This window comes from Anser brachyrhynchus (assembly GCF_964034855.1).
Source record: "Anser brachyrhynchus genome assembly, chromosome: 16".
NCBI classification, from domain to species: domain Eukaryota; kingdom Metazoa; phylum Chordata; class Aves; order Anseriformes; family Anatidae; genus Anser; species Anser brachyrhynchus.
Genome location: NC_137734.1, coordinates 2,639,893 through 2,667,000, shown reverse-complemented (window position 1 = coordinate 2,667,000; position 27,108 = coordinate 2,639,893). Strand labels below are relative to the sequence as shown.

Sequence of the window (27,108 nt, the reverse complement as noted above, 5' to 3'; positions counted from 1 at the left end):
CTACCAGTTCTGGATCAACTTCCGACGCAGGCGGCGTCTCACCGAGCTGCTCAACGAGAACTCTTCCCGCACCTTGTCCGAGAGCCCAGACAGCCCCTTCTGCCTCCGCAAGCTCAACCCAGACCCAGGCAACACCAGCTTTCTCTCTGGTAACTGTGCTTATGTTGGTGGAGGGGGGGTGAAACCAGAGCTTCCATCGCCAGAGCATCTCAGAGCTGAGGGATTAGCCCAAGCAGAGCATTAGGGATCCTATAAAGTGACTGCCCATCCCGTGGACTGCTTTGTGGTGGAGGTCAGGGTGCAGAGGCAGTCTCTATCATGGCTCACCATCCCAGGAAAATAACTCATCAGCAGCTCAACTCAGCTCTTGGTCCTTCTTTAAAACTAGTTTTGTTCTGCCTAAACTCGAATGTCAAATTTGGGGCATGTGTACCCTTCAGACGTGGGTCAGGCTGGTGTGGGAAGTTTGTTAAACGGGTCTGTTCTTTCCTTGGATAATTGTTCTCTCTGCCTTTTTCAGTGCAGCCCAACAAGGAGATCAAAATTGTCTCAGCGGTTCGAAGGAGCAGCATCACTTCCCTCGCTGGAAACGCCAACCCCTACTTTCAGCGTTACTCCCACGCTGGTGTTCCCTCCCGTGGCCGAGTGCAACCCCAAATCAGGTCGGGGCTTCTGCACTGCCCTCTTGCTGCACAGGGTGCGCCTCTTCCCTCCGGGCACGAGCTAGCTCGGGCCTCGAGTCCCAAACCCTCCACCTTGTGCTCGGTGACTTGCAGGAGGAGAGGGTCAGCTTCACCCCCGAAGCCTGATTTGAAAAGTTGTGAGGTTATTTTGAAAAATATTGATATGAATACAGAGGTTTCTGGGTGCAGATTCTGACATCTGCTCTCCAGCCCACGAACCCCAGGCTGCCTTACCTTGTGCTTTACTGCGTGAACCCCACGATTCTGATAGGATCTGTCACCTTCTGCCCTAGTGTTAAAGAGACCTGTCACCAATGAAGAGCTCCTGTCCCCCGGGGCTCCCTACGTCAAGAAGACGCTAACTGTAAGTGACCGTAGCGAATGGTATCGCTAATCTGATGGTATTGAGCTCCCCGGCTGCTCTTTGATCACTTTCTGCCTGCTGCTCTGACCTCTGCATTTTAAAACTTTGATTGCATGTCACTTCATCCCAGCTCTCCTTCCTGGTGCCTCTCGGCGGGTCGATGTCTTCAGGTCTTCTTCTGGCTGAAAGTGGCGGTGACTGCTGCAGCCTCTGCTTTAATGCATATCAAAGGGGAAAGAGAATGTTTCCTGGACAGGAAAAATCGGATTTGTTTCATCCAGCTCCATGCAAACTGTGGATTCAGTCAAGTCTTGTGACAGTTGGGGCTTTGACGCTCATCCTGTCTGCCACAGAAATGTGCTATTTTATTTAACTCAGCTTTGGGTTCCTGTTCCTGAACAGATATATCGAGGCACTCCATCACCTGCTGATGGAGTAGCATTGAACAGGGAGCATTCAGGGACCGCTGTTCCCTTATTATGATCGTCTTTTGTCATGAACAAAATGAGCACACCACAAAATCTCTGTGATTCTGCAGACAGCCAGAGTTTGGGGCTTTTTCTTTTCAAATTATTTCTAAAGTTGTAGGACCAGACGGCTGCAGCTGGCCAAGGCAGCTCTGCCTTGAGTGCTGGCTGCGAATGCCACAGCTTCTGCCTGAGGATCTTAGCGTGCTCTGTTATTTTGGGGTAAATATCAGCCCTTCCCTGCTCACCTCCATGAGGGGAACCTGCGGTGGCCAGCTAGGAAGCGTACTATCTCTCCCTGTACTGGTTTGATGCAATTACAGGGCTCACAGAAGGGCTGAAGATCTGGTCCCAAAGGTAACTGGGCTGTAGAAGCCGGTGGGAAGGAAAAAGAGAGATAAAACAGGTGATTAGCGTGGCATGTATGGGGACATGCCGTTTGTTCTCCTCCTGAATGTTCTTGCCCTGCCCTTCAACTCTGCCAGCCGGGGCTTTTCATGGCTCGTTTCCTTCTGCTTAGCTGTGCAGTTGCTGTTATTTATTTATATGGCTAATGTGCAAAGTCCTTTGAGAATTCCTTTTCTCCTTTAGTCACATCAAATGGCCACAGCATTAGAGCACACTGCTTCGACAGGCTGAGATCAGAGTGGGAAAAGTTAAAAGGGTGGCTGCTTCCATCCTGGAAACGCTTTTTGGTGCCAGCAAAAGGGCACAGCACGCACGCACTTTGGAAATGCCCTCAGTCTGCTCCTGGTTCACACCTTGCCCTGGCTTCATGCTGCCATTAACTACACCTGCAGACAGAGAAATAAATAGTCCAGGAGGGCAAAGACCTCTGGTATGCTGGATTTTCAGGTGATGCCTGTTCAAAACCCTTTCATAAATTCAGAGTGGAAACCTGAAGCTAATCTCTGCCCATGGCTGAGCATGGGGGGAATGGAGAGAATGGGAGGGATGTGTCATTGCCAAGTGTGTGCTGAGAGACACTGGCACAGGTGAATGAAAAGGTCCACCAGAATTAAAGCAGAGAGAGAAACGGGCTGCCCTTGACACCAATCTTTCCAAGAGCAATTAGTCCCCAGCTGCCATGCAGGGAGCTGGCAGAGACTTTTAACTGATATGGAAAGCTCCCTGGTGCCCAAGGATGTTCTCCTCCCATCTGGGAGGCTGAGAAAGAGCCATCGGGTGACAACAACTATTGCTAATGTAACAGAAGACAAAAAACGAAGGTCCTTTTTTCTTACTGGTGTCAGAGGAGCCCTGAGGCAAACCCTGCTTTCCCTCCCCACCCACGATGGAGATGAGGATTGTAAGCAGAGCTCTCTGCATCAGTTGGAAATGTAGCATCTCCTCTATCGAGCCCATTCCTTTGTATTTAAAACCTTTTCATTCTGTTTGTAGATTGTGGGCGATGCTGTGGGCTGGGGGTTCGTGGTCCGAGGAGGAAGACCTTGCCACATCCAGGCCGTGGACCCAGGAGGACCCGCAGCTGCTGCGGGCATGAAGGTACTTTGCTCGTGGTGACTTGACACGAGGCAGGATTTACGTCCTGCTAGAGACTGTCGGGCTGAACACATCCTCTGTGATATTCACACCTCCTGCAGCGGAGATGGAGCCTGCAGAGCGCTCTGGCCACGCTGTGAGAGGCCTTGGGAAGGATGCTGTCCTCAGGCAGAGCAAAGTGAGCAGGGAGGGAGTAAAGATTTATTTTGACTCACCTGCTGCTCTCACAGCTCCCAAGATGTACTGCTCTTTGCGTATGTCTGCTGTTAACACCATAGTTCTGCACTGAACTATTTTCCGTGTTCGTGAAAGATGAATAACTTTAGACTGATACCCTGATTTTATTTGTCAGGTAATTCCCAGTATTTGCAGCTCAGGTGAAATGATCCGAGGTCCTGAAAATCATCTCAGACCTGCTATCCAAGCACATGTGGGTTTTGTGTGTAGAGCTGGAGGCCTGGTTTTAGGAACGAATGAAAGAAACGGAGAGTTTCACAGTTCCCCTACAAGAACCCCAGCAGTGAGGGAGCAGTTTCTGCAGGCTGGTACAACTCTACAGCCACGTGGATGTTTGAAATAATGGGATTCTTCAGAGGCAGCGTGCGACTCCTTGTTTGCTTCAGGCAGGGTTGGAAGGAGATGGCTGAATACATTTCATTTGCTCCAGAGCCCAGTTCATTTCTCCTCACCTAATCCCATTTGCTACCAAATTACTAAATGTTATTATTGTGCCTCATTTCCATTTGTGAAATGAACCGCTGCTCACAAATGAGTCCTTTCTCTCTCTGTTAGCTCAGTCTAAATCCCTTTGGCCCCTTTTTCATGATACAGTGATTATAGCCCAGTGATTATTAGCGTGGCTTATAGAGTGACAACGCTTTGGGGTTTGCAGCGTTTTGTAGCAAGTTATTTGCAGCGCAGCCCCTGGCTCCAGCCAGGCATGAGCAGAAGTTGCTGTGACTGCATCGGCTGCAGGTAACCAGCCCTTCCTCTCCCTGCAGGTGTGCCAGTTTGTTTTCTCAGTGAATGGCATGTATGTTTTGCACCTGGACTATCAGACCATCAGCAGCCTCATCATGACAGGACCACGAACGCTCGTCATGGAAGTCATGGAAGCTGTTGAATGAGCGAAGGAGCCTCGTCCCGCCGCTGGGTGGAAAAGCAGGACACTTTGCAAACAAGGACGGACTGTGGGGAGGGACCGAGCTTGACCTTTCAGTTATGTTAGGTATTCTAACATACTTTCAAATAAATACATTGTAAAGGACAAGTCTTGGATTTGGTTGATGTTGAACTATGTGGCTCTGCCTGATCTTGAGAGGGTCTGAGCTCCTGCAGCCCCTTTCTGACACTGGTGGGAGAGGTCAGCACACCACGAAGCCAAGCCTTCGAACAAGCCATCCACACAGTGAGCTGCGAGGCGGGCGGTGCAGGCTGGTAAGCAGCAAGAAGCTCAATACCAAGCGAGTTTACCGAGAACACAACGTGCTTTCCGGATGGCCCCATAAGCTGTGCCATCATCTGTGTTAAGAAAATAAGGAAACAACTGCAGTGATGTGCACTGCCTTGTAAAGGAAGACCAAGAGCCCTGCAGCACTTGGTGTAGGTACACAGCCAGGACTGGTTGCTTTTCCCAGCTGGGTTTCTTGTAAAGGTGAGACGTCTGTAGCAGCTCTTTCTGTGCCCCTAATTCCCAGTGATGCTTACATTAATTAACCAGAGTCGTCTTGGCATGGAGCAGGGCAGCTCCCACAGGTGGTAGGCTGCCACCGACCCGGTGACAGGAGGCAGAGGGAGAGGAGAGACCCGGAGCGGGGTCTGCGTGCAGGCAGGGCTGTGGTCAGAGCCCGACTCTGGGAGGGAAGGGAAATGAGTGAAAGCCACCCAAATCCAGGCCTCCTCAGCCCTGCTGCTCCCAGGATGACTTCATTTGTAGCCAATGTGGAATATTCATATGCTGCCTCCTGTGAAAGTGAACCAAATGTAGAATAACAGGTAATAACAAGAATCTGGGGAGGTTTCTTGCTTTCCAGTTCACCGAGCATCCGGCTCGTATGGATGATTTCCAGCAGTCCTGCTTAGGGCAGGTCCCTCAATGCAGATTTCCTGACCTCCACCCAAACCAAACAACCACACAAAAAGCAAAAACACCTGGTTATTGATCACTTTAATTTGTCTCTGAATGGGAGCTGACTTGCGTGGAAAAACCGGTGCCAGCCATGTGTTAGGTATTGCAGTACTGCTGGCTGGCGTTTTTCTCTTTGGCGTGAAGGGCTGTGTGCTTCCTTAGTGCTGGTGGGGAGGAATAGGACTACTTGCAGCTCAGTCTCCCCTGGAGCATGGTCCAAGCAGGGTGTCTTTCCAGACCATAGGCGAAAGCAGTCTTTTAAGCCTTTTGTCAACATGCTCAGAGTTGTTCCATCCTGTGCACAAATCCTGTTCCATCCATTCTGTGCACAAAGCAGCATCCCTCTGCCTTTTTGTTTTTTAAAAGTAGGTTTTGTATTGCTGTTTAAAGAGGTGCTAGACAGTTGTGATGGCCCCAAGGTTTTGTCTTGAGTGACAGGGATTGAAGACAAAGCCAGGACACTCTGGCATTGCGTGGGCACCTTGGAAAAGGAGGCTAGAAAAGAACAACACAAATGTAAGCACGGGAAGCAGCTCTAGTTTTTCTCTGTCATAAGCAGCATAAATTTTGGCTCTAGGTTTGATTTTCCCTGAATGTGAAGTGCAGGAGGTGTGTGCTCTTTCCTTTCTCACCTCCTTCTAGTTTTGTAGTAAACTGTCACCAGTCTGAGCAGCTGCCGAAATCCAGCAGGAATTACAGCAGAGGTAATTCGTGGTATTTAAATACAGGGCTGTGTCAGTGCTGTGTTTACAGGCTCCTGGACCAGGTGCTTTATGTTTTGTTTTAAAAAGACTTAAGTGCTTTTTTTTTAGCGTTTAAAAGAAAAGTTAGAAGTTTAGTGTCTTTTATAGAACCCTTTGTCTTCTATATTCCGATGCTTTAAAATATTTAGTAAGTATTTTAAATTTAAATTTATTTAAATTATTTTAGGTTATAAAACCAAACTTCAGTGAAGTACTAAATATTTGTTTAATGTGCAAAGATATTTTAAAACGGTGGTTTTCTTCCATCTGACACTTTCAAAGGTGCCCGAGTTTCCCGGAGAACGGGCGACGCACGTTTCCTGCAGCTCCCGGCTGCAGCGTGAGGCCGATGCTGTCAGTCCCCGGGGATCCAGCTGTAAATCTGGTCTCCAGTCGTAAGGAGAAACGTTCCTGGCAGCGAGGAGAAAATCTTTTTGGACCGAGCTTTGGAGCGGAGCGGGGCGGCTCTCCCGGGGCAGGAGCGCGCGTGCTGCCGGAGGTCAGGGCTGCGAGCACAGCTGGAGCGCCAGCTCGTGATTCAGGCCCTGGGCTCGCAAAGCCTCCAGATGTGCTTAATTTCCTCAACCAAACGCAAGACAATTAGCCTTCAGTGCAAAGGCCCGGCTCTCAGAAGTATTTAATGGGATGTGAACGGAGCTGGGCTGACTTCATCCTTGAGAGCGTGACGGTGGGTGGGAGCCCCGACTTGTTGCTGAGCTCTAGGAAATCAGTACACGGCTTCCTAGATGGAGATTTAGCATTTAGTTAGCAAAAACGCTGCGAGCCGTTTGCTGATTTTTGCAGAAACAGGCTCTTGCTTCCCGGGCGTGCTTTATTTAGCTGCGTGTCCGGGCCACTGCTCTGCCGCGTGGTGGAGGGAGGTGGGGGAACCGCTGCCCCCTCCTTCCCCTTCCCTTCCCTAGCTGGCCTGACGTCTGGGGCTGAGATCTCCCTCGCCACGCCGAGAAGCAGCCGAGGCGTTGGGGCTGCTTCTCCCAGGACCTGAGGATGTAGCAGGATCCGTCCCGCCTGCGGGAGAGCCGTGCTGCTGCGCACAGGTCTGTGGCTCGCTCCGTGTGCGGGGACGGGGGTGCAGGAGGGGCTGCCTTGGTTTGGGGTGGGTATCAGCAGAGCAGGAAACTTCCCCGGGATTTCCAGCTGTGGGAAGGCTGGAGCAATGTGGCACGGCTGCCCCGAGGGATGGCAGCAGCCCCGATGACCTCAGGTCTCCTGTTTGCTGCAGGCCAGGTCTGAATATCACCAGGACTGCTTTATAGAGAGCACTCGGTTCTTTTGGAGAGTGAAACATGCAGTCAATTTGTAATTTGTTTTTTTTTTTTTTTTTCCCTTCTCTTCTGTGGTTCATGGTGTAAAGCTTGCAGGATTTTTTTGCCAAAAGGACAGTGCTTGGAAGGGTTTGCTGGCAATGGCAGCCCCGGGTGGGTTTCTTCCACCTGTAGGCATGGTTTGGGTTTGCACCAAGCCAAAGTTGCTAAACCTACCTGGGCTGTGGAGACCTGCAGGGCTGCGCCTTGGAGCAGACCTTGTCCCTTACATTTCAGGACTGGTGCTGGGGTAACTGAGGACTTTTGTTCAATAGTGGAGCTGAAATACAGATCTCCAGGAGAGAACAGACAGTGTTTGATGAATGTGGGTTTTCTTAGACTGTTTTAGGTACTTGAACTAGCAAAGTTCCCAGGGAGCATGGGACGGTTTGCTCCCTGCAGCAGGCTGGTGGCACCTCGGGCAGGTGGCTGTGTGCTGCGTGACGGCCCCTGCTGCTGCCCCTGTGCGTGGGCCGTGAGGTGACACTGCTTCCGCCAGTGCTTCTGCAGGGACCTGGTGGCATCCTCTTGGATAAGGAAGGACAGAATTGTCCCCAAGCCACGAGCCAGCTTCTGGGGCTGTGGGGGACAGAAATAATTCACAGCACCCCAAAGTCTTCGCTTCCAGTTGTGCTGAAGTAAAAACACTGCAGGGATTTTTTTTTTTTTTGCATAGATTTTTTTTTCTTTAATTAAAGTGACTATTTTTAAAATTTCCTGTACAAATAAGGGGATCTCAGACTGACTTAACTTCCAAATCCCCTCTGAGCATGCAGCTGGGACAAACGGGAAGTGGTGCGTGTCCCCCTCCCATTTTCCAGGCCCTGGAAATACTCACCACATGCTCCATGTGTTGCTGTCTCCAAATTCCTTCCCCGAGCGAGTAACAGGAGAGAGGCATCGGCGTGCCGGAGGCTCCCTGCACTCCACCAGGCTGAGGTCACTGTGGTTCCCCAAGAGGCAACGCATTGATGATTTTGAAGTCCTTGCTTTAACCACGGTGCTTTAACCACGGTGCTGTAACAGTAAGGATCTGCAGCCTTGGGGCTCACTGCATCCAACCTGTGTTAATACAGAATTCACCCTTATTGGCACAGCAGGGTGGAAGCTCCTGGCTGGACGTGACCTTGCAGAAGCCCAGCTCAGTGCATGTTGCAGATGCCCACGTGCTTATTTCACTGCCGTTTGGATCCCGTATAGCCCTGGTTAGCACAAAAACCCCGTGCAACCCAGTGCTTTTGCTGGGGGCTGGCTCCCTGTTTGCCTGCAGAGCCCCAGGGAAGTGGCACGGAAGTGAAGAGCAGTTTGGTGGCATTGCAAGATGGCACAAATGAGCCTTTCAGTCAGGGTATTCGTCAAAAATGCAGACATCTCTTCTGGCTGGTGCACGTACCTCTGCAGCAAGGGCAGGCTTTGCTCTTCTGAAGAACACAATCAGATTCCTGAAAGCCGCCTGTAATCTGCTTGTCTTTGAGCAATGACTTCACTTTATTAGCTCGAAGAAAGGAAAAAAAAAAAAAGGCGAGTATTTCCCATGGCTAAGGGCTTCAGTTTCACTGCAGTTGTTCCATACAACCTGATCTTCAATCAAAAAAAAAAAAAGAAAAAAAAATATATATATATCACAGACTGAGTATCATGCATGAGCGTGTGTGCAGGGGGAGGTTGGTTAACATCTCTGTTACAACTTGCATATTTTTCCATTCATTCTTACAACAATTTAGAACTGATTTAAAATGCAGAAGATCATGGCTAGGTCACTCATGTGCATATTCATTTTTCCTTAAAATCACTGACATATTAGAGGAGAAATAGGCATTTGCCAGGAGCCTGTAAATACCTGTCTGTCAGAATGAAGAGAAGTGAAATGTCGCTGAGATGGCAGTGGGGGAAACGTGTGTGGTCTGATTCTGCCAAAAGCAATGAGGCTGAACTGTGCAGCACAAAAATGACGGATGCCAACGATGCACTGCAAAAGGCCAACGTGTTTTAAATCTGGTCTATATTGAGGCTGAGGCAAGGGCGAGTCTCCGTGTCCATCTGTTAGGGTGGTCTTGTGCTGGTCTGACTTTACTGACCCAAACTGAATAAACCCTATATCCAGGCCAGCAAAGACAAGGTCCGTGAGCTGTGGGGTGAGTGCTGGGGAGTGGCTGTCCTTAGCCAGCCAGCTCTGGGAGTGCTGCAGAGGTTATTTCGAAGTCAAACTGATCCTCCAACATGATAAAGTCCATAACCGCATCTGTTTTCAGTCTTGTTCAGGTGAGCAAGTTCAAACAAGACCATCCCAACATGTCCTGGATATAACTTCACAGGAACTCCACCACAAAGAGCAAACAAAACTCTTGTTTTTAGGCTGTTGACATATAAACTCGGTGGCATCCCTTCTGCTGCATGATTGCTTTATAACAGCAACTGCAGGGACACAAAACCTGTGGCGTGAGGAGCTGTCTGCCAGCGAGTGCTCCTCTGATCAGCATGTGCATTGATGGGACCGGAGACCAGATGTGTTGCTTGATCACCTGTATTGATTTGGATCACGTGAATTGGAAATAATTACTCTGTATTACTTAAAAGTTGTATTATGCTTCTGCTGAGGTCGTGCTGCCAGGGGAGCCGTGCAGGACCAAGTGGGCTGAGCACTGGGATGGAGCCTGCTCCCCATCAGCTGTATCAACGCAATTTAGTTCTGGGCCAAGGCACTGAGCAGCTGTACTGGAGAGACCAAGAACACAAAATAATATGTAGGGATTGCAGCAAAATTCAGTACGTGCTTCTCTATCCACCCTCTTAGGGCTGTCAGTGCTGTATGCCTCAGCTTGTGGGCCCTTAACTGGGGACTGCAAGAGAGAATAGACACTCCTGCCCCAAAATAAAATCAAATCACAGCAACAGGCTTCAGTTCCCAGGGCCACAGGAAAGCCCAGGTGGTTACTACATGGGGGATAGGTAAGCAGAGGGGATTCCGGGATGGCAGAATTAGTGCAGGTGAGGTTTGATGTGGTGAAATGTCACTTGCTCTCCTCCGTCCTGACCTTTGCCGTCCCGCAGGTCCTGGCCACCATGCTGATTCGCACTTGTTTCCTTTTTGCCTGCCTGCCCGTGGCGAGCCACGTCTGGGGACGAGGGGGCCAAGGTAAGGAGCCGTCTGCCCTCGCTCTGGGGGGAGCACTGGGGGCATCCCGTGGGGTCTGGCTGCTCCCTGGGTGAAGCTCAGCCCCAGCCCTTGTGGTGGTGGAGCTCCAAGAACCCCTTTCCTACATATAAAGAGCAAAAGGAGATCAGGGGGCCCCTTTGGGGGAGGATCCCCATCCCACCCACCCTGCAGTGCCTGTTCTCATCGCTGGCAGCAGTTCAGCGTGCCGCTCCCTTGCACGGGGGATGCATTTCAGCCTGTGTGAGGAGTGAGGGATGCTTACGTGATCTGCAAATGGAGCTTGAGAACTAGGGAGAAAAAGCGGTGGTTTGTTAGCTGCCACATCTGTCCTGCTCTCTGAAACTGTTGCTGTGGAGCTGTCTGGTGACACGTGGTGCAACATCGAGGTAAGAGAGCACGTGAGGTGCAATCCTCCTGTACCACATAGTGCTCCCACAGTGCCATAAATGAGCAGAAAATACCTATAGCATCTCACCGTATCCTGTCCACCTTTATATTCCATATGAACCTCCGTGGAAGGGATCGGTACAAGGTGGTGAGTGCACGTCAGAGCCTGGACAGACGTATCTCCGTGCCGTGCATCTCCCAGACGTGCCCATGCAGTGTGCCTGGGCTTAGATCCCCGTCCGCCGGAGAGCAAGGTTACAGCATCAAACAGCTCCCATCCAACACGGGGCAGAGAAACAGTGGAGCTTTCATGGCACCGGGGTTCATTTGCATCCAGCACATAATGGCGCCTCAGAGGATGCTGTCCTTTCACATCTGTCTGGGGACATTCTTGCCTTTTCAACTTCTGGGCTCCTAGAGCGATGGCCGAGGAGCTGGACCACACTCGCCCAGAAGAAGACAGCTCCATGTTTCATCTAACTATGAATCCCCCTCATTGTTCCATGATCTTTTACCGCTTCTCTTAGGCGTGATTCTGGGATTCGAGTTTGCCCCTCTTCCCTCTTCCCCATGTTTTCTTTCTTCCCCTTCGTATTTGCCTGGGGTGATGTGAATCTGAGCTTTGTTTCCCCCAGATAGTTATGTGCTTGTTGGGCAGCCTGCAGGAAGCCTCCACAAGGAAATGTTAGGGCACAGACGCGGGGCTGAGACAAGCAAGTCCTCGCTGCCAGCTCTCACTGCTTTCCTGGGCTCTGAATTCATGGCAAAGATGTCAGGAGATGGCTGGCACCATGCAAAACCAGGTTAGGGACCCGAGGAGTCCTGTGCAACACAAACGGTTTGCCAGTACTGAGCAGGATGCTCCGGGTCACCTTATTTTTTATTTTTTTATATTTTTTTAATTATTATTATTTTCTTATTATTATTTTTATGAATAATTATACAGGAAAAGTGATTGGTAACAACTGCAAATGAGGTGGGCATTTGAGTGCAGATGCTTAAACCATGCAGGCAAAGGACGCGCTCACTCATGGCACATTAGGGCAGCCTGCTGGAAAGGCAGATGTAGACGCAGGACCAGGGAGGAAGGGAGGTAAATTTGCTGAGTTGCCATCCTACAGCCAGTCAGGTGAAAAAGCTTCATATGGTGACATTTGTGTGACAGTACGGCTGCATTTCACCAAGGAATCACTGACTCAAAGTGACACATGAGCTGAGACGTTTAGCTGGGCTTTAACAGATCTCTGCCAAATCCGGAGATGATAACAGAATATGCTCTTCCTTCATTTTACCTCCTTGTCCTGTACTATTTTTTTAATCAGAATTTGCCATTTTAGTTTGCTGCTTCCTACAAGCTGGTGCCCCTGAGTTACAGTTCTGCCAGGAATGGTTATTTGCACTTTATCAGCTTTTCTTTCTTCGTTTCTCCTGCCTTTTTTTTTCTTTCTCCCTCTCTCCTATTCCGTCTTTCTATACCCAGCTGATCCTTGGAGCTGCCCCTGAAATGATCTTTCTGCAGAAGTATGGGATCCATCACCTGGGGAACTTCTGTAATTCTTAGCAGCCCGAGCCCATTGAGGAGCCTCGTTTTATCCCTTTTATCTATTTCCTGCCTTTCCATTTCAGACATTTACACTAACACACTCTCTGAAACCAAACACACTGCGTGAAAGCTTTTGGTGGTGTCCTTCGGGGTGCGAGAGGTGCAGAGAAACCCTCGCATCCCTCTGGGCTGCTTTTCCTGGTGGCGGCAGAGCGCAGTGAGGTCTCGCCTGGTGGCCCGTGGTGGGTTTCCTGGCAGAGGGGTGGCAGGAGAAGCCGGGTGGTGTCAACGGATGCTGAGCACTCACATGGGATGGGGAAGGTTCCCTCTGAACTGCAGCAGACCCCGAGTCCTCAGAGGAGGCAGCACGTGGGGTGTTTTGTGTGGGTGTGTGCAGAGGGAGAAATCGCATCCCCAGCAGCACGGACACCCAGGGGCTCCTCCTCCCCAGGGTCAGGCCGCCTGAAACTCACGGTCCTCTCGGAAGACAGGCTCCAGATGAAATGGAAAGAAACCGAAGGGAATATCAACGGCTACAAAGTGCGGGTGAAACCCATGGCAGGTATGCGCGAGCACGTGGGATGTCAGAGCCAGACAATTTATCTGTGCATAAGGGACTGAGGCAGCAGGACAGGGGGGTCTGAATAGTGCTGGTACCTGGGGTGAGATAAGGCAGAGGGAATTATCTGTTGGTTGTTTTGGATTTAGGTGTTGGTTACCTGCTCGTGCAGGGTGGATGAGGAGCCTTTCTGGCCACCGTGGACCCAATCTGTAGTGCTTGTTCACAGCGTGGTGAAGTTCAGCCCTCTTCCCCAGGGGGAAAACTTTACCCAGAAAGTGGTGGTACCTGGGACTGTGGGAGGAAACAGGTTAGGAAAGGCTCATTGTCTGCCCCTCCTGTGGGAGCTGCCCCAGGACTGTGCGATGAGCTAGGTGCTCACTGGGTGCCTTCTTGCACGTCTGCACCATATTTGCCCAAAGTGGAGCAGAAAACAGAAAATGGATTCATGGTGCTATGGTTATAACTGGCAGAACAAATCACTGCTGCTGTGTCTGCCCTCATTGGGGTCCTGCTGGTCTTATCTGGGGGCTCTCTGCTCTCCCCCCACCTTTTAGGGACATGGGACAGGATGTCCTTGACCCCAAACAGGGACAGCTCAGCCTGCTGGCTCCCTGCCCTGACCAAGCTCCTGCTCCCCCCAGTTTCTGGCGGTGGTGCTGGATGGACACCACGTCCCTCAGCGGGGAGCAGTGTCTGGAGGCACACCCTAGCCTCGGCTGGCATTTGGCTTCCAGTCGCTGCCTCTTTCTCAGCCGGGTGGGGAGAGCAGGGCCAGCAATGCTTGTGCTCGGCCGCCTGCTTTTAGCTCAGCCCCCACCTGTTTGCCCAGCCGGAGCTGGAGGTTTCTCATTCCTTCCCTGCCCTGCTCCTCCTCGGGCCTCAGCACGGCGGGGAGCGATGAGCATCCCGGGAACGCGGGGAATCCCCCAGCCTGCACATGCCTGAGGCTTTCCCTCTGCGTGGGCTGCAGAGCTCCGCTCCCAGCCCTAGGGACGGTGGGGTCAGAAACGCATCCATCCGCACGATTAAAGGCTCGTAGATCTTTCTTGATCAGAGGATTTTAGGGAGCTGCTTTGCCTCCCTCGCTTTGTTTTGTTGCTGCGGTCCCAAAGATTCCCCGCGGATGTAGCGCGGCATTTGGCTGCTGCTTTGCAGAGCTGCCTCGCTCCGTCCGCTCGCTGCCGTGCCAAGGCAGAAATGTCCCAGTTCGTGGCTGCATCGCAGCCCCAGGACAAGGCTCATGGCTGTGAGGCACGGCTGGAGGACCCCCTGCAGCAGGAGGGGTCTGGAGGTAGTGCTGGCCCCCAAAATGATCCCTCTCCCCACAGAGGACAGCTTCTTTTAGGGAGACATGGGACTTGCAGAGAGAGCACAGCAGGAGCAGCCGGCATAAGTAAAACGAGTTGCAGGTGCCACGTGGGACCTCCAGAGATGTCAGACCACTTCCTCACTCCGCCACACACAACCTCAAGCGCATCACTTGGCTGGATGTTTTCCCAGGTGGTGGCGGCCCAACCTTTGCCCTCTAAAGATTGGGTTTTCAGGCAGCACCTCCTTGAGAAGTGGGTGGGAGTTGCGCTAATGCTGGGTGGGAACTGGTTTTCCATTTTGGGGCACGTAGCAGGGATTTTTAAAAGTTTTTCTCAGCTCTGGATGGGGGAAAAAGATTCAAAATCAGAGATCTGCAGAATTAAAAAATAAATTCGAGTCGACTGAGGTCCCCAGCCAGACATTCTCGGCATTTTAGCGGTGCTTTTGCTACTGTCAGCTTAAATTTAAGCTCTAGCAATTTCTGAGCTGTGGCTTCATCCCACCTCAGGGGACTCAGAGCAAGAAGTCATGCTGAAAACCAAGACTCCCAAAGCCACCGTGGGGGGGCTGAGCCCTACCAAGGAATACACGCTGCAGGTCTACGTGCTCAACGGCTCCCAGGAAGCCTTGTTTGCCAAGAGGAAGTTCGTGAGTAAGTAGGAAGAGCTATGTTTTACCATTCAGAGAGCTTTTGGAAATACAGCTCTGCCATATGCCCCGTAGAACATGCCACAAAACTGAGCCTTTTGATATTTTGGTTGCAAGCTTGGACAGGGGAGTGGTGGAGACCCAGGGGATGAGGGATGGACCATGACTCACGGACCTGCCTGGAGTGACTCCTTATTTCTGTTCCTCCCACAGTAGAGGACCTCAAAAATGCATCCCAGACTAGAAACAACCGAAGGAACGCGGGGGCTGCGTCGGGAAAGAATCTCACCTCCGCGGGGAGCTCAGCAGCTGAGCACAGCGGGGGCGCAGAGCCCACCCCACCGCCCCCGAATGCTGTCTTGGTGCAGCCAGGTGGGTGCCCAGACCGTCCTGGAGTCACATTGGATGGATTTTGAGCCTCTGCCATGCTGCCAGGGAGCAGGAGATACAGAAGTTTTCAGGGGAATTGCTCTGTCAGGGACATTCTTTCACTAAGACACAGGTTGCATGGGGATAACACACGGGACAATTTTTTATTTTTATTTTTTTTCTTCTATTTGGAGCACAGCAAAGGACAGAGCCGAAAGGAAAAGGCAGAAGGGGACTCAACCCAAGGGCTCAGGAGAAGCCACGAGAAGCCAGTCCCATGCAGAGGCCGCTGAGACACAAACACCACAGCCAGCCCCAAAATCATCCCAGCGCACTCCCGCAAACTCGGAGCGAGAGTCTCTAGGAAAAGAAAAACCCACAAAGGATTCACTGAGGAGAGGTGAGAGGGGTTTCAGACATGTCCTGCTCCTTCTTCCCCACTGTTTTCTCTAATGGTTGCTATATACAAGCCTCCAGTCCTCTCTGTCACCGAGATTTTAAGAGTACAGGTGCTGCTGCTACCGCTCCTATTTGCTAAGTCATACATTGGAGAACTGCCAGGGGTCACTGCAAAAGTTTGGAGTTCTGCAAAACATCACAGGTTTAAAGGCAAACTGGAGCTAGGACAAAAATTCCTCCGAGAGGGATTAATTTATTGATTTTTCCTCTATTCTCTCTATTCACATTGCCACCTCTCCTTGCTTCAGACAGACCCGTGCCAGTTTGTGTTCTCCAACAGACCCCCGAGCCATGGCCCCTTCCATGCCTTCAGCAGGGAGGAGCACATCAGTGGTGCTCCTTACCCAACCCGCTCCACCTCCTGGTCTCATCCTTCACGTTTCCCAGCTAACTGATCCATGCTAACCTTCAGATGCGTCGGCTGAGGATGTGGCAGGGCAGATGTCTCACAGCACTTTTGAAGTGGTGGGAATGGGGCAGAGCATCCCCATTTGGTCCTTTGAGAGCAGCAGAAATTCACGGTCATGAGATGAGAGGGGAGAGTAACTCCTTGCCATCCACATGCAGTGGGTTGCAGTTATCCATTTCCCTCTACCAAAGATGGAAAAAAAAAATCTGAAAAATATTCAGGGAAGATGCGGTCGATCAGCAGCATGCCCTATCTTATCATCTGTTAAGCTGCAGGCCTAGGGCTGGCAGAAAGGCAGGGCTTGAGGAGCTGTGATGCCAGCAGGTTTTTACAGAGAGATGGGATTTAATATAAAGCCACAAAATAATTACAGCCCACAGGGGATCTCACGATGGAATGGAATTAAGCAATCACCTGCAGTTCTTGGAGACTTAGGCTAGATAGAAGGGAAGCAAGGGCTGGGGCTGAGACGTAATGGAGCTGACAGCTTGCAGAGAGCAGAGCTTGGGCAAGACACGCTCTTCCTGGCAGGCTTAACCCTTTCTTTGTGGAAATGGAGCTGCTCACCACTCAACTTCTTGGTGCTGAGATGGTTGCCCTTAACCAAGGGTTTCTTCTAAGGTGCTGGGATGTGTCAGGCTAGCAGACAGTCCGATCTGCTGTCCAGACAAGGTCTTACACTGCAGGCTTGTCTTAAAACTGAAGTGTTTTTCCTCCTTTACAATTCTTCTCTCAATGTCAGACTTTATTCCCCCGCAGGTTCCCAGTTTCAGTGTGACACATCTGCAATGACTGATATCGTCCTGCTCGTGGATGGATCTTGGAGCATCGGACGCAGCAACTTCAAGCTCATTAAAGAGTTCCTGAGCACTTTAATTTCCCCATTCAGCATTGCCCAAGACAAGATAAGAGTAGGTAGGACACTTCCCTGTTTCCTGACCTTGGGAAATCCCTCCATAAATACAGTCTGTGTTTGAAGGGACCTTGCTTTCCATTCCTGTGTTATTGTGCTGCTCTGATGAGCTTTTATTCCTTTAGGCTGGGGTCCTACATGCCGCTCTTGACACTTCCCCACCCTGTAGCATGCAAGAAACAGCTGCACAGTGAGCAGAAGTGAAGTTGTATGGGCAGCACCCAGCTGGGTGCTCAGGGAGGGCTTGATGCTGAGATACATTTGGGGTTTGCTGCCCATCTCTGATGAAATGATCAGCCTACGGAGCACGGCACAGAAAGATGTGGTGGCAATGCCACGCTGGAATTGCTTTGGGCTCAGCTGATAATGGTGCCGCTTCCAGTTCTGAGGGATGCTAAACCCAGTGGATGGCACTGGCCAGGCTGTGTGTGAAACTGGTCAGCATAAATCCTTCCTACTGGCTAGTTTGACCCTGAATAACACTGAAGCCTTGCCAAATGCTTCAGAGTAGCGCCACAAGGGTAAGTACCACCGTGGAGAGAAGTGGAGCTAGTAGCCAGGTCTGCTCACCCCAGTCCAATTCATCATTTTGTGTCACTCTCCCAAGGCAAGCTGTCACCTCTTACCCAAAACAGGTCTCCTCTTGCAGCTTACCTTGACTTGCATGATGCCAATAGCTCTTGCCTTCCCCAGGGCTGTCCCAGTACAGCAGCGACCCCCGCACGGAGTGGGACCTGGGTGCTTACACCACGAGGGACCAGGTGCTGGAGGCAGTGAGGAATTTGCGGTACAAGGGTGGCAACACCTTTACAGGTAACCCCCACCTCTCAGATCTCCGCTAGACGGGATGCTAGACAAGGAAACTGAGGGCAGGGAGAAGAATAAGGGCTGGGGGTTGTCTGTCAGGCTGTGGCTCCCCATCCCTCTGTCCTCCTCCCCAGGCCTGGCGCTGACACACGTCCTGGAACAAAACCTGAAACCAGATGCTGGCGCCCGGCTGGAGGCCGAGAAATTGGTAATCCTCCTGACTGACGGAAAATCCCAGGATGATGCCAACCTGGCTGCTCAGACCTTGAAAAACATGGGCGTAGAGATATTTGCCATCGGTAAGATCACAGCCATCGATCGGCTGTAGGACAGAACCAACCTGCTTCCACTCTTCTTCATCCTGAGGGCTATGTTCCCTCAGCTTGGATAAGAGCATCCCGACACTGTAAAGGTAGTGAGCAGGACCCTGTTACGTTGTGCCTGAGAAGAAAATTAAGCCGTTTATTCAGCACAAGCAGTGTCTTCAAAGGGGATTTAGTTAGTTTAGAAAAACAAACAAAAAGTTGTTCACATGAGAGATTTTTCACCTCCCATCCGTAAAGCCTTTTGCCAGTCTCAGAAACCTGTGCCATGAGAACAATGTTCTCAGCTGTGGAATGAAATGAGAACATTGTACTGGGGAGGACAGGAGAGCTCCTTTGTAATTACTGCCTCTCAAAACTTTCCATTTCTCTGAATAATAATGTTATCTGCTCTTCACTGGCTGCCAGTAATAATGAGACAGAAAATGGTCTTGAGCAGCTCTGTCCTTGATGACTAAAGTCTGCTAAAGAGTAATATGTAGACAATAAAGTTACATAGAAAACTCTCCTAAAATTGCAATCCGCAACACTTTACGTGCTAATTTAAGTTGGGAACACAGAAGCAAGGGTTTATTATATGGGGCTATGGACCTAAATGGCTGGCACTGGGATTTCTTTCGCGGACTGAGTGTAGCTGCTGAGCCTCAGCTGTGTCGGGCAGCATGATGGATTAACAGCTGTACACCTGAAATCTCTTGGAGGTCTGGTCTTGTCTGGGCTCCGTGGTTTTCCTCTCTGGCTAGAGGAAGAAACGTTGCTTGGTCCTTAGACATCAGGACTTGAGTTATCTCAAAAGCACTGCAAGAGCAAAGAGGGGAAGGAAACTAGCAAAGCTCTAAAGGTTTGGACGCAGACAAGCAGGTGGATCCCTGGGCAATGCTCAGATGACCTTAACGCTAGCGGTGGAAGCAAAATCAACTGTCTGCTGCAGGCCTTGGTAGGCCGAGCAGGCCAATGTGCAGGCCAGAGGCAGGAGCTGCTCCCGGCTGAGGCCTGTGCTCAGCGTGGTGCTGTGCTCTGCTCGCAGGGGTGAAGAACGCGGACGAGGCCGAGCTGAAGCAGGTGGCCTCGGAGCCGCTGGAGCTCACGGTGTACAACGTGCTGGATTTCCCCCTGCTCAGCAACCTGGTCAGCAGGCTCACGCGGGTCCTGTGCGCCAGGATCAAGGAGAAGAGCAAGGAAAGCGCAGGTGAAGTGAAACCTCTCAGCGAGGGCTGAGCTTTCTCCCCCTTGCCAGCCTCGTTCCTTGCTAAATCCTCTCTCATACCTATCCATCCATGAGCTCCACCACCTTCTCAGCACCATCTAGCTCTTCTCCTCCCATGCTGATCTCCTTTCTCTGCCCTATTGCTGCCTGAAAATGGGCATGCCGTGTCAGCATGTTGGCCATTGTCTTTTACAAGACCCTCTGGGTGCAGCTCTTCCAATAACTAGCACTGCAGGGAACAGGGGGCTTCTGTTCAGTTCCAGTTATCCTTTTATGTGATAAATACGTTGTGACCATCTTCTTCCCCAAGTTTCTTCCAACTAACAGGAGGAAGAAAAGCCAAATGACTAATATTAGGGAGAGTGTACTCCCCTAAGAAAATAGGAAGAGATAGCAAAATATCTAATCATGATTTTTCCCACCCTTTACTTTAATTAATCTCCAAGACATTTTCAAGTTAAAACCAAACAGTCTGTTATTTATATATATATATATATATATATATATATATTGCTGGAGGGTAGCTTGCGTGATGAACAAAAGAGTGAAGAACTACTCCAGATGTTAGCTTAGATTCCTCAGGAGGAATATCATGTACATATTTCCATCTCTCTCTGCTCTAAGATTTGCCTAAGGAGAATGAGAAAGCCAAACTTTCAAGCATACTTTTATTTTAACACCCTGGAGATTCATAGAAATAATTTGATTTGTTCTTATTAATTTGTACTTTGATTTTTTTTTTTGAAAATATGTTTTGACATATTTTCACAGATGCAGGTTAGCCTGAAGAAAGATGTGTTGCATTAAAAAAAATAAATCAAGATAAAGTCTTATAGTTAATTTTAACGGACCTTCATAACTGAAAAGTCATCTTTTGAATACAGGCAAAAATACAGATTTCTGTTGAAAAAATATTCCCAGCTCCCAGCAAAATGCACAGCCTGTTCTCTGTGGAGTATTTATGTTCTGGGTGCCCAGTTTTAAAATATTTATTTAACAGCAGTTTGGAACAGTTTCTGTGCTCTGTAGGAAAGGGTACTGCAACTTGATTTGAAAAATGTTACTCATATTTATGAGCTAGGAAGTATGTTTGGTATGAGAAGTCTGAATATGAGAAAGTAATTGTGTTTTTAATTACTAGGTAGCACTGTGAAAGATATCCCCACAGATATGGGTCCCCAGCTGAGCCCAACTGACCTTAAAATATCAGCTGTGACCTCTAAGAGCATGCACTTGACCTGGAGTCCTCCTCTGAGACCACCAAAGAAATACCGGATTGTGTATTACCCATCGAAGGGTGGCACCCCCAAGGAGGTGAGGGGCCTTTTTGGCCATCCGAGGCTGCAGTGCCTTCCAGGCAGTGGCTGGGGGTTTAGGTAGGTGAGTAGACAGAGAGACGAGGGTAGGAGTGCAGTTATCATAGGGCATCAGCGAAAACCAGAGATGAAATTAAACAAGCACTGAATGCGTAAGTAAAAAGCTGATAGGATGGCAAGACAGAGGAGGAAATGGGATAAACATCATGTTTCTAGAACTACTGCAAACTATGTCGATGCGGAGTTTTCTCTTGCACAGTGTTATCCCCTCCCTAAAGCATCTGTTTTGACTCAGAACATATGGGAATATAGATTTATCCAAGGACGCTGATCTGCGAAGGATATAAAAATTTGGAAAAGCAAATCCAAATACTTGATGGATTTCCCTTAATAATATACTTTAACTTTTGGTTAGGCCTGATGTGATAAGACAATTGGTCTTGATTAGATTTGTAGGTCCCTTCCAGCTGAACTGTTCCATTCATTTCAGAGCATGTTTAGGGGCTTGTGCTCGGTGTTTGTACAGATCCAATCCTTAGAGGACAGGAAAGTTTACAGCCTCCTATCTTCTCATTTTGGGGAGGGCAAGAGAGCCTCCCCAGAGATATGAGCTGTCAGAAAATTCGGAGGGCAATCAGACTTCATGTTTCTGGGCACAGGTGTGCTACAGAGAAACCATGCTGGCCAAGGAAGGCTGTTCTTTTGCTAGAGGGCAGCTGACACATCCCTGTCCTGACAGCCCTCCTTTGTGCTTTCAGGTGATTTTAGATGGAGCAGTCTCCTCTCTGAGGCTTTCCAACTTGACCTCGCACACGGAGTATCTGGTGTCGGTGTTTCCTATTTATGACACCGCTGTTGGGGATGGCCTGAGAGGCGTCACCTTCACACGTAGGTCGTGAGTAGGGAGGATTACTCCAACGCATGGTTGTGATGGGTGAGCAAAGCTCTGTCTTTGCAACCACCTCAGTCTGCAGCCTGGCATTGTATTTCCCCTCCTCCCTCAAGTTCAGATGGTCCATCTACAGCTATCTCTATCCTTGGAGATGTTCAGAGCTTGACTGGACAAGGCCCTGAGCATCCTTCTGTAATCTGGCCCTGCTTTGAGCAGCAAAGTTGGGCCAGAGACCTTCAGGCGTCCCTTTCCACTCATGTCATTCTGTACCACCATTCACCTCCGCTGTACTCAGCTCACCTTGTCACAGCAGTAACACACCATGCTAAAAATGTCTTGCAACACCTTGCCCCTTTGCTGTCGCTGGGCTGCAGATGAATTAACCCTATTCCTTGCAAAGCGATCATCCCACTGTGTCAGACACGGGATGGATGTCCACCAGTTTGCAGTAGCTGTCGTAAACCCAGCTCTCCTGCGGGGTTTGAGCTGTCTCAGACCTCACGCGCTGAAGTTGTCCTTTCTTTTCCCCCAGTGCCTCTGTCTTCCCCCCGCTCCCTGCGCGTCTCTGAGCTGAGCCACAACAGTATGAGGCTGAGCTGGAAGGCAGCCCCAGGAGCCACGCAGTACCTGGTGCTCTGCTCTGCAGCCCCTGATGGAGCAGAGGACTATACGATGGAGGTAGGGCTCATGAGAATAACAACAATATTGGTTTTGCTCTGCCTGGACTCTTCTCAGTTACTTTAGGCCAAAATGAAACCCTGCCTCTATGTGGGATTTAAGTAGTGACCGTTTTATATAGAGCAGATCTGAAACACAGAAATCTTTGGGACTCCAGGGACAGAGCTCATATCTTTTCAGCTTCCAGAGTAATTTCTGTATCCTCGAGGCTATACAGAAATGCCTTTGTTTTGTTTATCTTAAAATGTTAATTGAAAATTTGTTAGGGCAATTTTCACCAACCTTTTGAGAGAGAATTATGACACCATATAAAATCAAAACAGTGCTCAAAGAGTGGAAAATCCTAAAACACTTCTAAGGTCCCTCCTGATGGCACAGTAATAGCTGAAATTAAGGCTTGTACTCTGCTTTAAATGTATATTCACATTTTTTAAAACTTTCAGAACATTTGAATAGAAAACACCATTTAAAATTTTATTTGAGCTTATAGAATATTTCTGCAGTTACCTACCTATGGGATGTCTGATAAACCAACATTAAAATGTTCCCAGCCCTGTGCAGACTCCTGTAAGTCCTCAAGGTGGATTTCTGCAGCCAGCAGGCTGTGGCTGTGCTGTGTTAGCGGCAGGTGGCAGCAACCCAGCCGCTATCGCCCTGCTTGCAGCAGGCAGCTCTTCTGCAAGCCTGGCTTTCCAGGCCCCCGAGGAAAATGGGATTCTCATCTTTCACTTAAAACCTCAACTTCTTTGCTCCGCGTCCATCCTCTCTCACTGTGTGTGACTCAGGGATGTTTGGTACCTCAGTGTCCTCTGGGCCGTGCTCTGTCCTGGGGGGTGTCACTGCAGGATGTCTACAAACAGAGAGATCTATGCTAGCTTCCTGCTATGTTGCCTTCCTTCTGGGGGAGATTTTCACTAAGAACTCACTAAGAATAGGGGTTTGTGATACTCCAAGCTTAATATTTTCAGTGATGAAAGCTGCTCTGCTTTCTACTTTCCAGTTCATTCTGATTTAGTGAATTTCCCAGGAAAATCACAGTGAGATTTTTCCTTAGAAGCAATGAATCACTTTCCGCTCACTGCAGATAACTCCAGATCCACCCAAAACAATAACACCTCTGTATAAGACATTGATACCTCTGCAGACCATGGTGGGAGAAAGTCCGAGTGTGCAGGTGTCACTAGTGATACAAAAGGGACCTTGGCCTGTGCCTCTGTAAGGTTTTGCTCTGCTGATGGTATCAGAGGGTGCCCCAGAGCTGAAGGGTGCCCCAAGGCGGCTCTCTGTTGGCAGGTGAAGGTGGCCCAGCCTGAGGTCCTGCTGGGTGGGCTGTCGCCCAGCACGGAGTACTCTGTTGCCGTGTATGCGATGTACGGGGAAGATGCAAGCGATCCTGCCAGCATCCAGGAAACCACCTGTAAGTTTAAGCTGTTATTAAATCGTTCAAGCAGGATAAATTTGTTAGATGAGGTGCTTCTCGTATTGGGCATGTGGCTTGTATGTAAACCCTGCCTTATATTAAGCAAATCTCAGTCCCTGCGGGGACCTTTAATCCCTTGGTGAGCTGTGAAAAGGAACGATTTTCCCCTGGTAAAAGAGGACTCCTGAAAGAGCTGTTCCCTGAGGTCTTTTATGGGGGGAGAAAAGGGGAATTACTTGGCTGTTTCTCCACCTAAAGCCCAGGTAGCCTTTCACTACACCCCAGAGGCACCTACAGCAGTGACATGGAGAATATTTTCCTCCGTGGTGAAAGAGTTTTTTAGTTCAAGGTGGAGTCCTCTAAGCGCAGCAGGAGGCAACCAGCGGGGTTGCCTTCGTGCAGCCTTTGAAACCCTGGGGTGCCGTCACCAACTGTTGTTGCAGTGCCCTTGAGTCCCCCCCGGTACCTGAGCTTCTCCGAGCTCAGCCATGCGTCCGTCCGCGTCAGCTGGGAGGCCGCGTCTCGGGCGGTGAAGGCCCACCACGTCACCTACGAGGCGAGCGGAGGGAGCAACACCGGGGAGGTGAGTCCCCGAGGTGGGAGGCCAGACACCGCCCTCTTCTCAGGGAGCACTGTCTGCTGGCAGGATTTTAACTCTGAAATGGGTGTTTTTTGAGGCAGTTGCCAGCTGTGTGCCCTCTGCAGCCTCCTCCACGCTTCTCTCCTAACTCCTCCTCCTCCTCCTTCACAGGTCGAGGTTCCTGGCACTGCAACATCCACGGTCCTGAGGCCTTTGTCCTCCCTTACCCAGTACTTCATCAGTGTCAGGTCCACGTATGATGAAGGCGACTCCTTTCCGATTACCGGCAACATTACCACCTGTAAGTAGGGAATGGAAATGGCTTTTGTCCTTTTTACAGATGGCAAAATTGGCTACTAAGTGTGTGTAAACTGGGATGTCTTGAAGACCTGGTCCCAGCATGTTATGACCCAAAGCCTTGCACAAAACCCAAATGTCTGTTATTCTTTATGTGTGGTACATGCCCAGCTCTGTTATGTTTAAAACGGAGCAGAAGGAATAAAAGGAGAAAGCAAATAAGGAAAAAGCACTGTGTATTGCTAACCTCCATGTCCTTTGGAGCCTTCTCCTCTTTACAGTACCAGAGCGACACATGTCCTCTCCACAAATGAAATAATCCCTCCTTAATTAGGGTTTTAAAAGTGATTTACCCTCTCTGTCCTGATGGCTGTTGTCATTTGGGTCTGAAGAAGTGAAAGACAGGCTGGGCTCGGACATCTGCTTGGTTGGTGTGCTGCTCCCCGACCATCTGCTCCCCACCTTGGCTCTGATGAGGCGCTGTCAGCGCTTCAGCTCCGTTTCCTTCTGCATCCCTCAGTAAAGGTCCCCCCGCCGCGGGCCCTGAAGGTGACCGAGCTCTCTGGGAACAGCCTCCGGCTGCAGTGGGAAGCCGTCGCTGCCTCCGACGTGGTTGTCTATCAGATCAAATGGAGCACAGCCGGTGGGGAGAAGCCTCAGGAGGTACGGACCTGCGCACAGCTGGGGAGGATGGGCTGGATTTGGGTCTGCTTGATGGCTCTGCGCTCAGCTGCAGGAGTGTCAGGGAGAGATGCAAATCTTTTCGGGTTAATGGGCTCAGGAAATTCAGCAGATCACCACCACTGCCTGTGCAGTGAAGACAGGGTCTGGCCTGGGCCCGGCTCTGTGCGGTGCAGTTGTCACCTTGAGTGCTGGAAGCAGGAGGGACAGCAGGGCGGCAGGGTTGGAGTCCTCCAGGCTCTTTGAAGATTGCAGAATTGTTCTGGAAAAAAACCTCAAGGATGAAATTGAATAGGGACAAGCAGAAAGTATTAAGCTTAGACAGGAATAATTAACTACAGGTATACAGGATGTCGAATAAATCGCTAAGAAGCAATTCTGTAGAAAAAGATCTGGGGTTGCAGAAAATCACCAGCCCACAATGTCAAGTTGTTGTGGAGAAGACAAAGATAATACTCAAGTATTTATAGTGGTGATAAGCAGTGACTGCTTTTGGGATACTGCTCCTCAAGAAGGATGAGGTCCAACTGAGGAGCTTATGGAGGAGAATGACCAGGCCCAGAGCTGATGCAGCAGGGGAGGGGGTGGACCAGGTGGCCTCTTTCATCTCAAGCCCTTATTTTCAGTATGAGTGCAAACAGCAGTTGAAGTGGATCAAATATGCATGAGTCTCCCATAAAAGGCTTCACATTTGGGCTGGAATAGGGGTATGCTGGTGCTTGTGTCCCCAATACAGCTAAAAGATGGAAGCTCAGCAGATGGATTTTGTGCTCGTGGCAGGTTGACTATCTTGTATCAGAGCACTGTGCTGTGGTACTGGTATAGCTGTTAAATATAACTGGCCAGCAATGCACGGGTATCTACTCTGCATTAATTAGGGCTGGAACTTTGCCTTTGCTTAGATTTGTACAACCCACAAGAGTTGACTTTGTCCCCAAAGCCCTGCGCTAACTCGTTTGTGCCTACAGGCAGTCTGTGAGCCAGACCTTCAGATGGCATGAACTAGACTGGGGAAGCCTGGGGATTCAACTGACTCATTTCTTGCCCTGCCGTAGCTCTCCATCGCTGGAAATGTGGCAACTGCCATCCTGCCAGGCTTGCAGAAGAACACAGACTACAAAATATCCATCTGGGCCTACTACAAAGATGGTGCTCGAAGTGACACGGTTTCTGTTCAGCACAGGACCAGTAAGTGATCAATGCTCGGTATCCACAGCCCAGGGATAACAACGAGGGCATGGGATGCCTCAGATCCAAGCACAGACCGTCAGCTCAGGTCTGTTCTTCTGCAGCTCTTAAAACCCAAACCTGAATGTCTAAAAGTGGCTAGAGATATTTAGGTTCCCATCTTAGCATTCTGAATTTCTCCTGAGGAAAAATAGGCTGGGCAAGCATGAGCTGGCTGATGCATTACTTTCCCCTTCTGTATGGTGTATTGATGCAAATGCATTGGCTTTCTGTAGGGTGCTCAGCTGAATGTGCTGCCATGCTGCCTAATGAACGTTTCCTGTTAGTAAAATATTGTCTGCTAAGGAGGGTGAGGATTTCTTTAACTACATCATTGCTGAGCTGTGCATCATCTGAGGGCACTTAAAGAATGAGAGAGAATCCTGCAGGCAGACTCTGCATGGAAGCATTATCTAAATCTCACTTTGTACAGGCTGGATATGAGGTTTAAAAAGTAGTATTCCCAGAGGTCCTCTTAATTAATATTGCCAGTATAATGGCTTTGTTGGCAGTGAATGGAATACAATTCATTCAGCAGCAGTTCTCTCCTTCATCTCTCAGCTCTCAACCTCTTTTGCAGAATAAAGTCTTTTAGGCTGGTGTTGAGCTGATGAAGCTCAGAGTAAATGGCAATACTGGAATAAGAAGCTCAGGTTTTATTAATAATGAATAACAATAGCATTTGTTTACAGAAAGCTAACCTCAGGCA

The 27,108-nt window shown here is 49.8% G+C and overlaps 2 protein-coding genes across 7 annotated transcripts in view; both read left to right on the top strand.

Moving 5' to 3' along the window:
* Nucleotides 1–4,284, top strand: part of LOC308178759 (DEP domain-containing mTOR-interacting protein-like) — a 17,077-nt gene extending 12,793 nt beyond the window's left edge. Inside the window, 6 exon segments of the mRNA XM_080557817.1 lie at nt 8–149; nt 521–603; nt 605–662; nt 977–1,047; nt 2,916–3,020; nt 4,019–4,284. Of these exon segments, the coding sequence (XP_080413943.1) occupies nt 8–149; nt 521–603; nt 605–662; nt 977–1,047; nt 2,916–3,020; nt 4,019–4,144 (585 nt within the window). The 3' untranslated portion in view covers nt 4,145–4,284.
* Nucleotides 4,285–5,667: 1,383 nt separating this feature from the next.
* The window catches only part of COL20A1 (collagen type XX alpha 1 chain), a 45,810-nt gene continuing 24,369 nt past the window's right edge, over nt 5,668–27,108 (top strand). Inside the window, exons 1-19 of one of the 6 annotated variants that reach the window (XM_080557830.1) lie at nt 5,668–5,849; nt 6,812–6,946; nt 10,265–10,349; nt 12,752–12,862; nt 14,682–14,825; nt 15,035–15,193; nt 15,390–15,590; nt 16,818–16,973; nt 17,665–17,784; nt 17,913–18,077; nt 19,129–19,290; nt 20,450–20,622; nt 21,383–21,512; nt 22,049–22,194; nt 23,488–23,611; nt 24,058–24,197; nt 24,366–24,495; nt 25,012–25,154; nt 26,228–26,360. In XM_080557830.1, the coding sequence (XP_080413956.1) occupies nt 10,277–10,349; nt 12,752–12,862; nt 14,682–14,825; nt 15,035–15,193; nt 15,390–15,590; nt 16,818–16,973; nt 17,665–17,784; nt 17,913–18,077; nt 19,129–19,290; nt 20,450–20,622; nt 21,383–21,512; nt 22,049–22,194; nt 23,488–23,611; nt 24,058–24,197; nt 24,366–24,495; nt 25,012–25,154; nt 26,228–26,360 (2,410 nt within the window). In that variant the 5' untranslated portion in view covers nt 5,668–5,849; nt 6,812–6,946; nt 10,265–10,276. The other 5 variants (XM_080557827.1, XM_080557828.1, XM_080557829.1 and 2 more) reach the window with 5 other exon arrangements.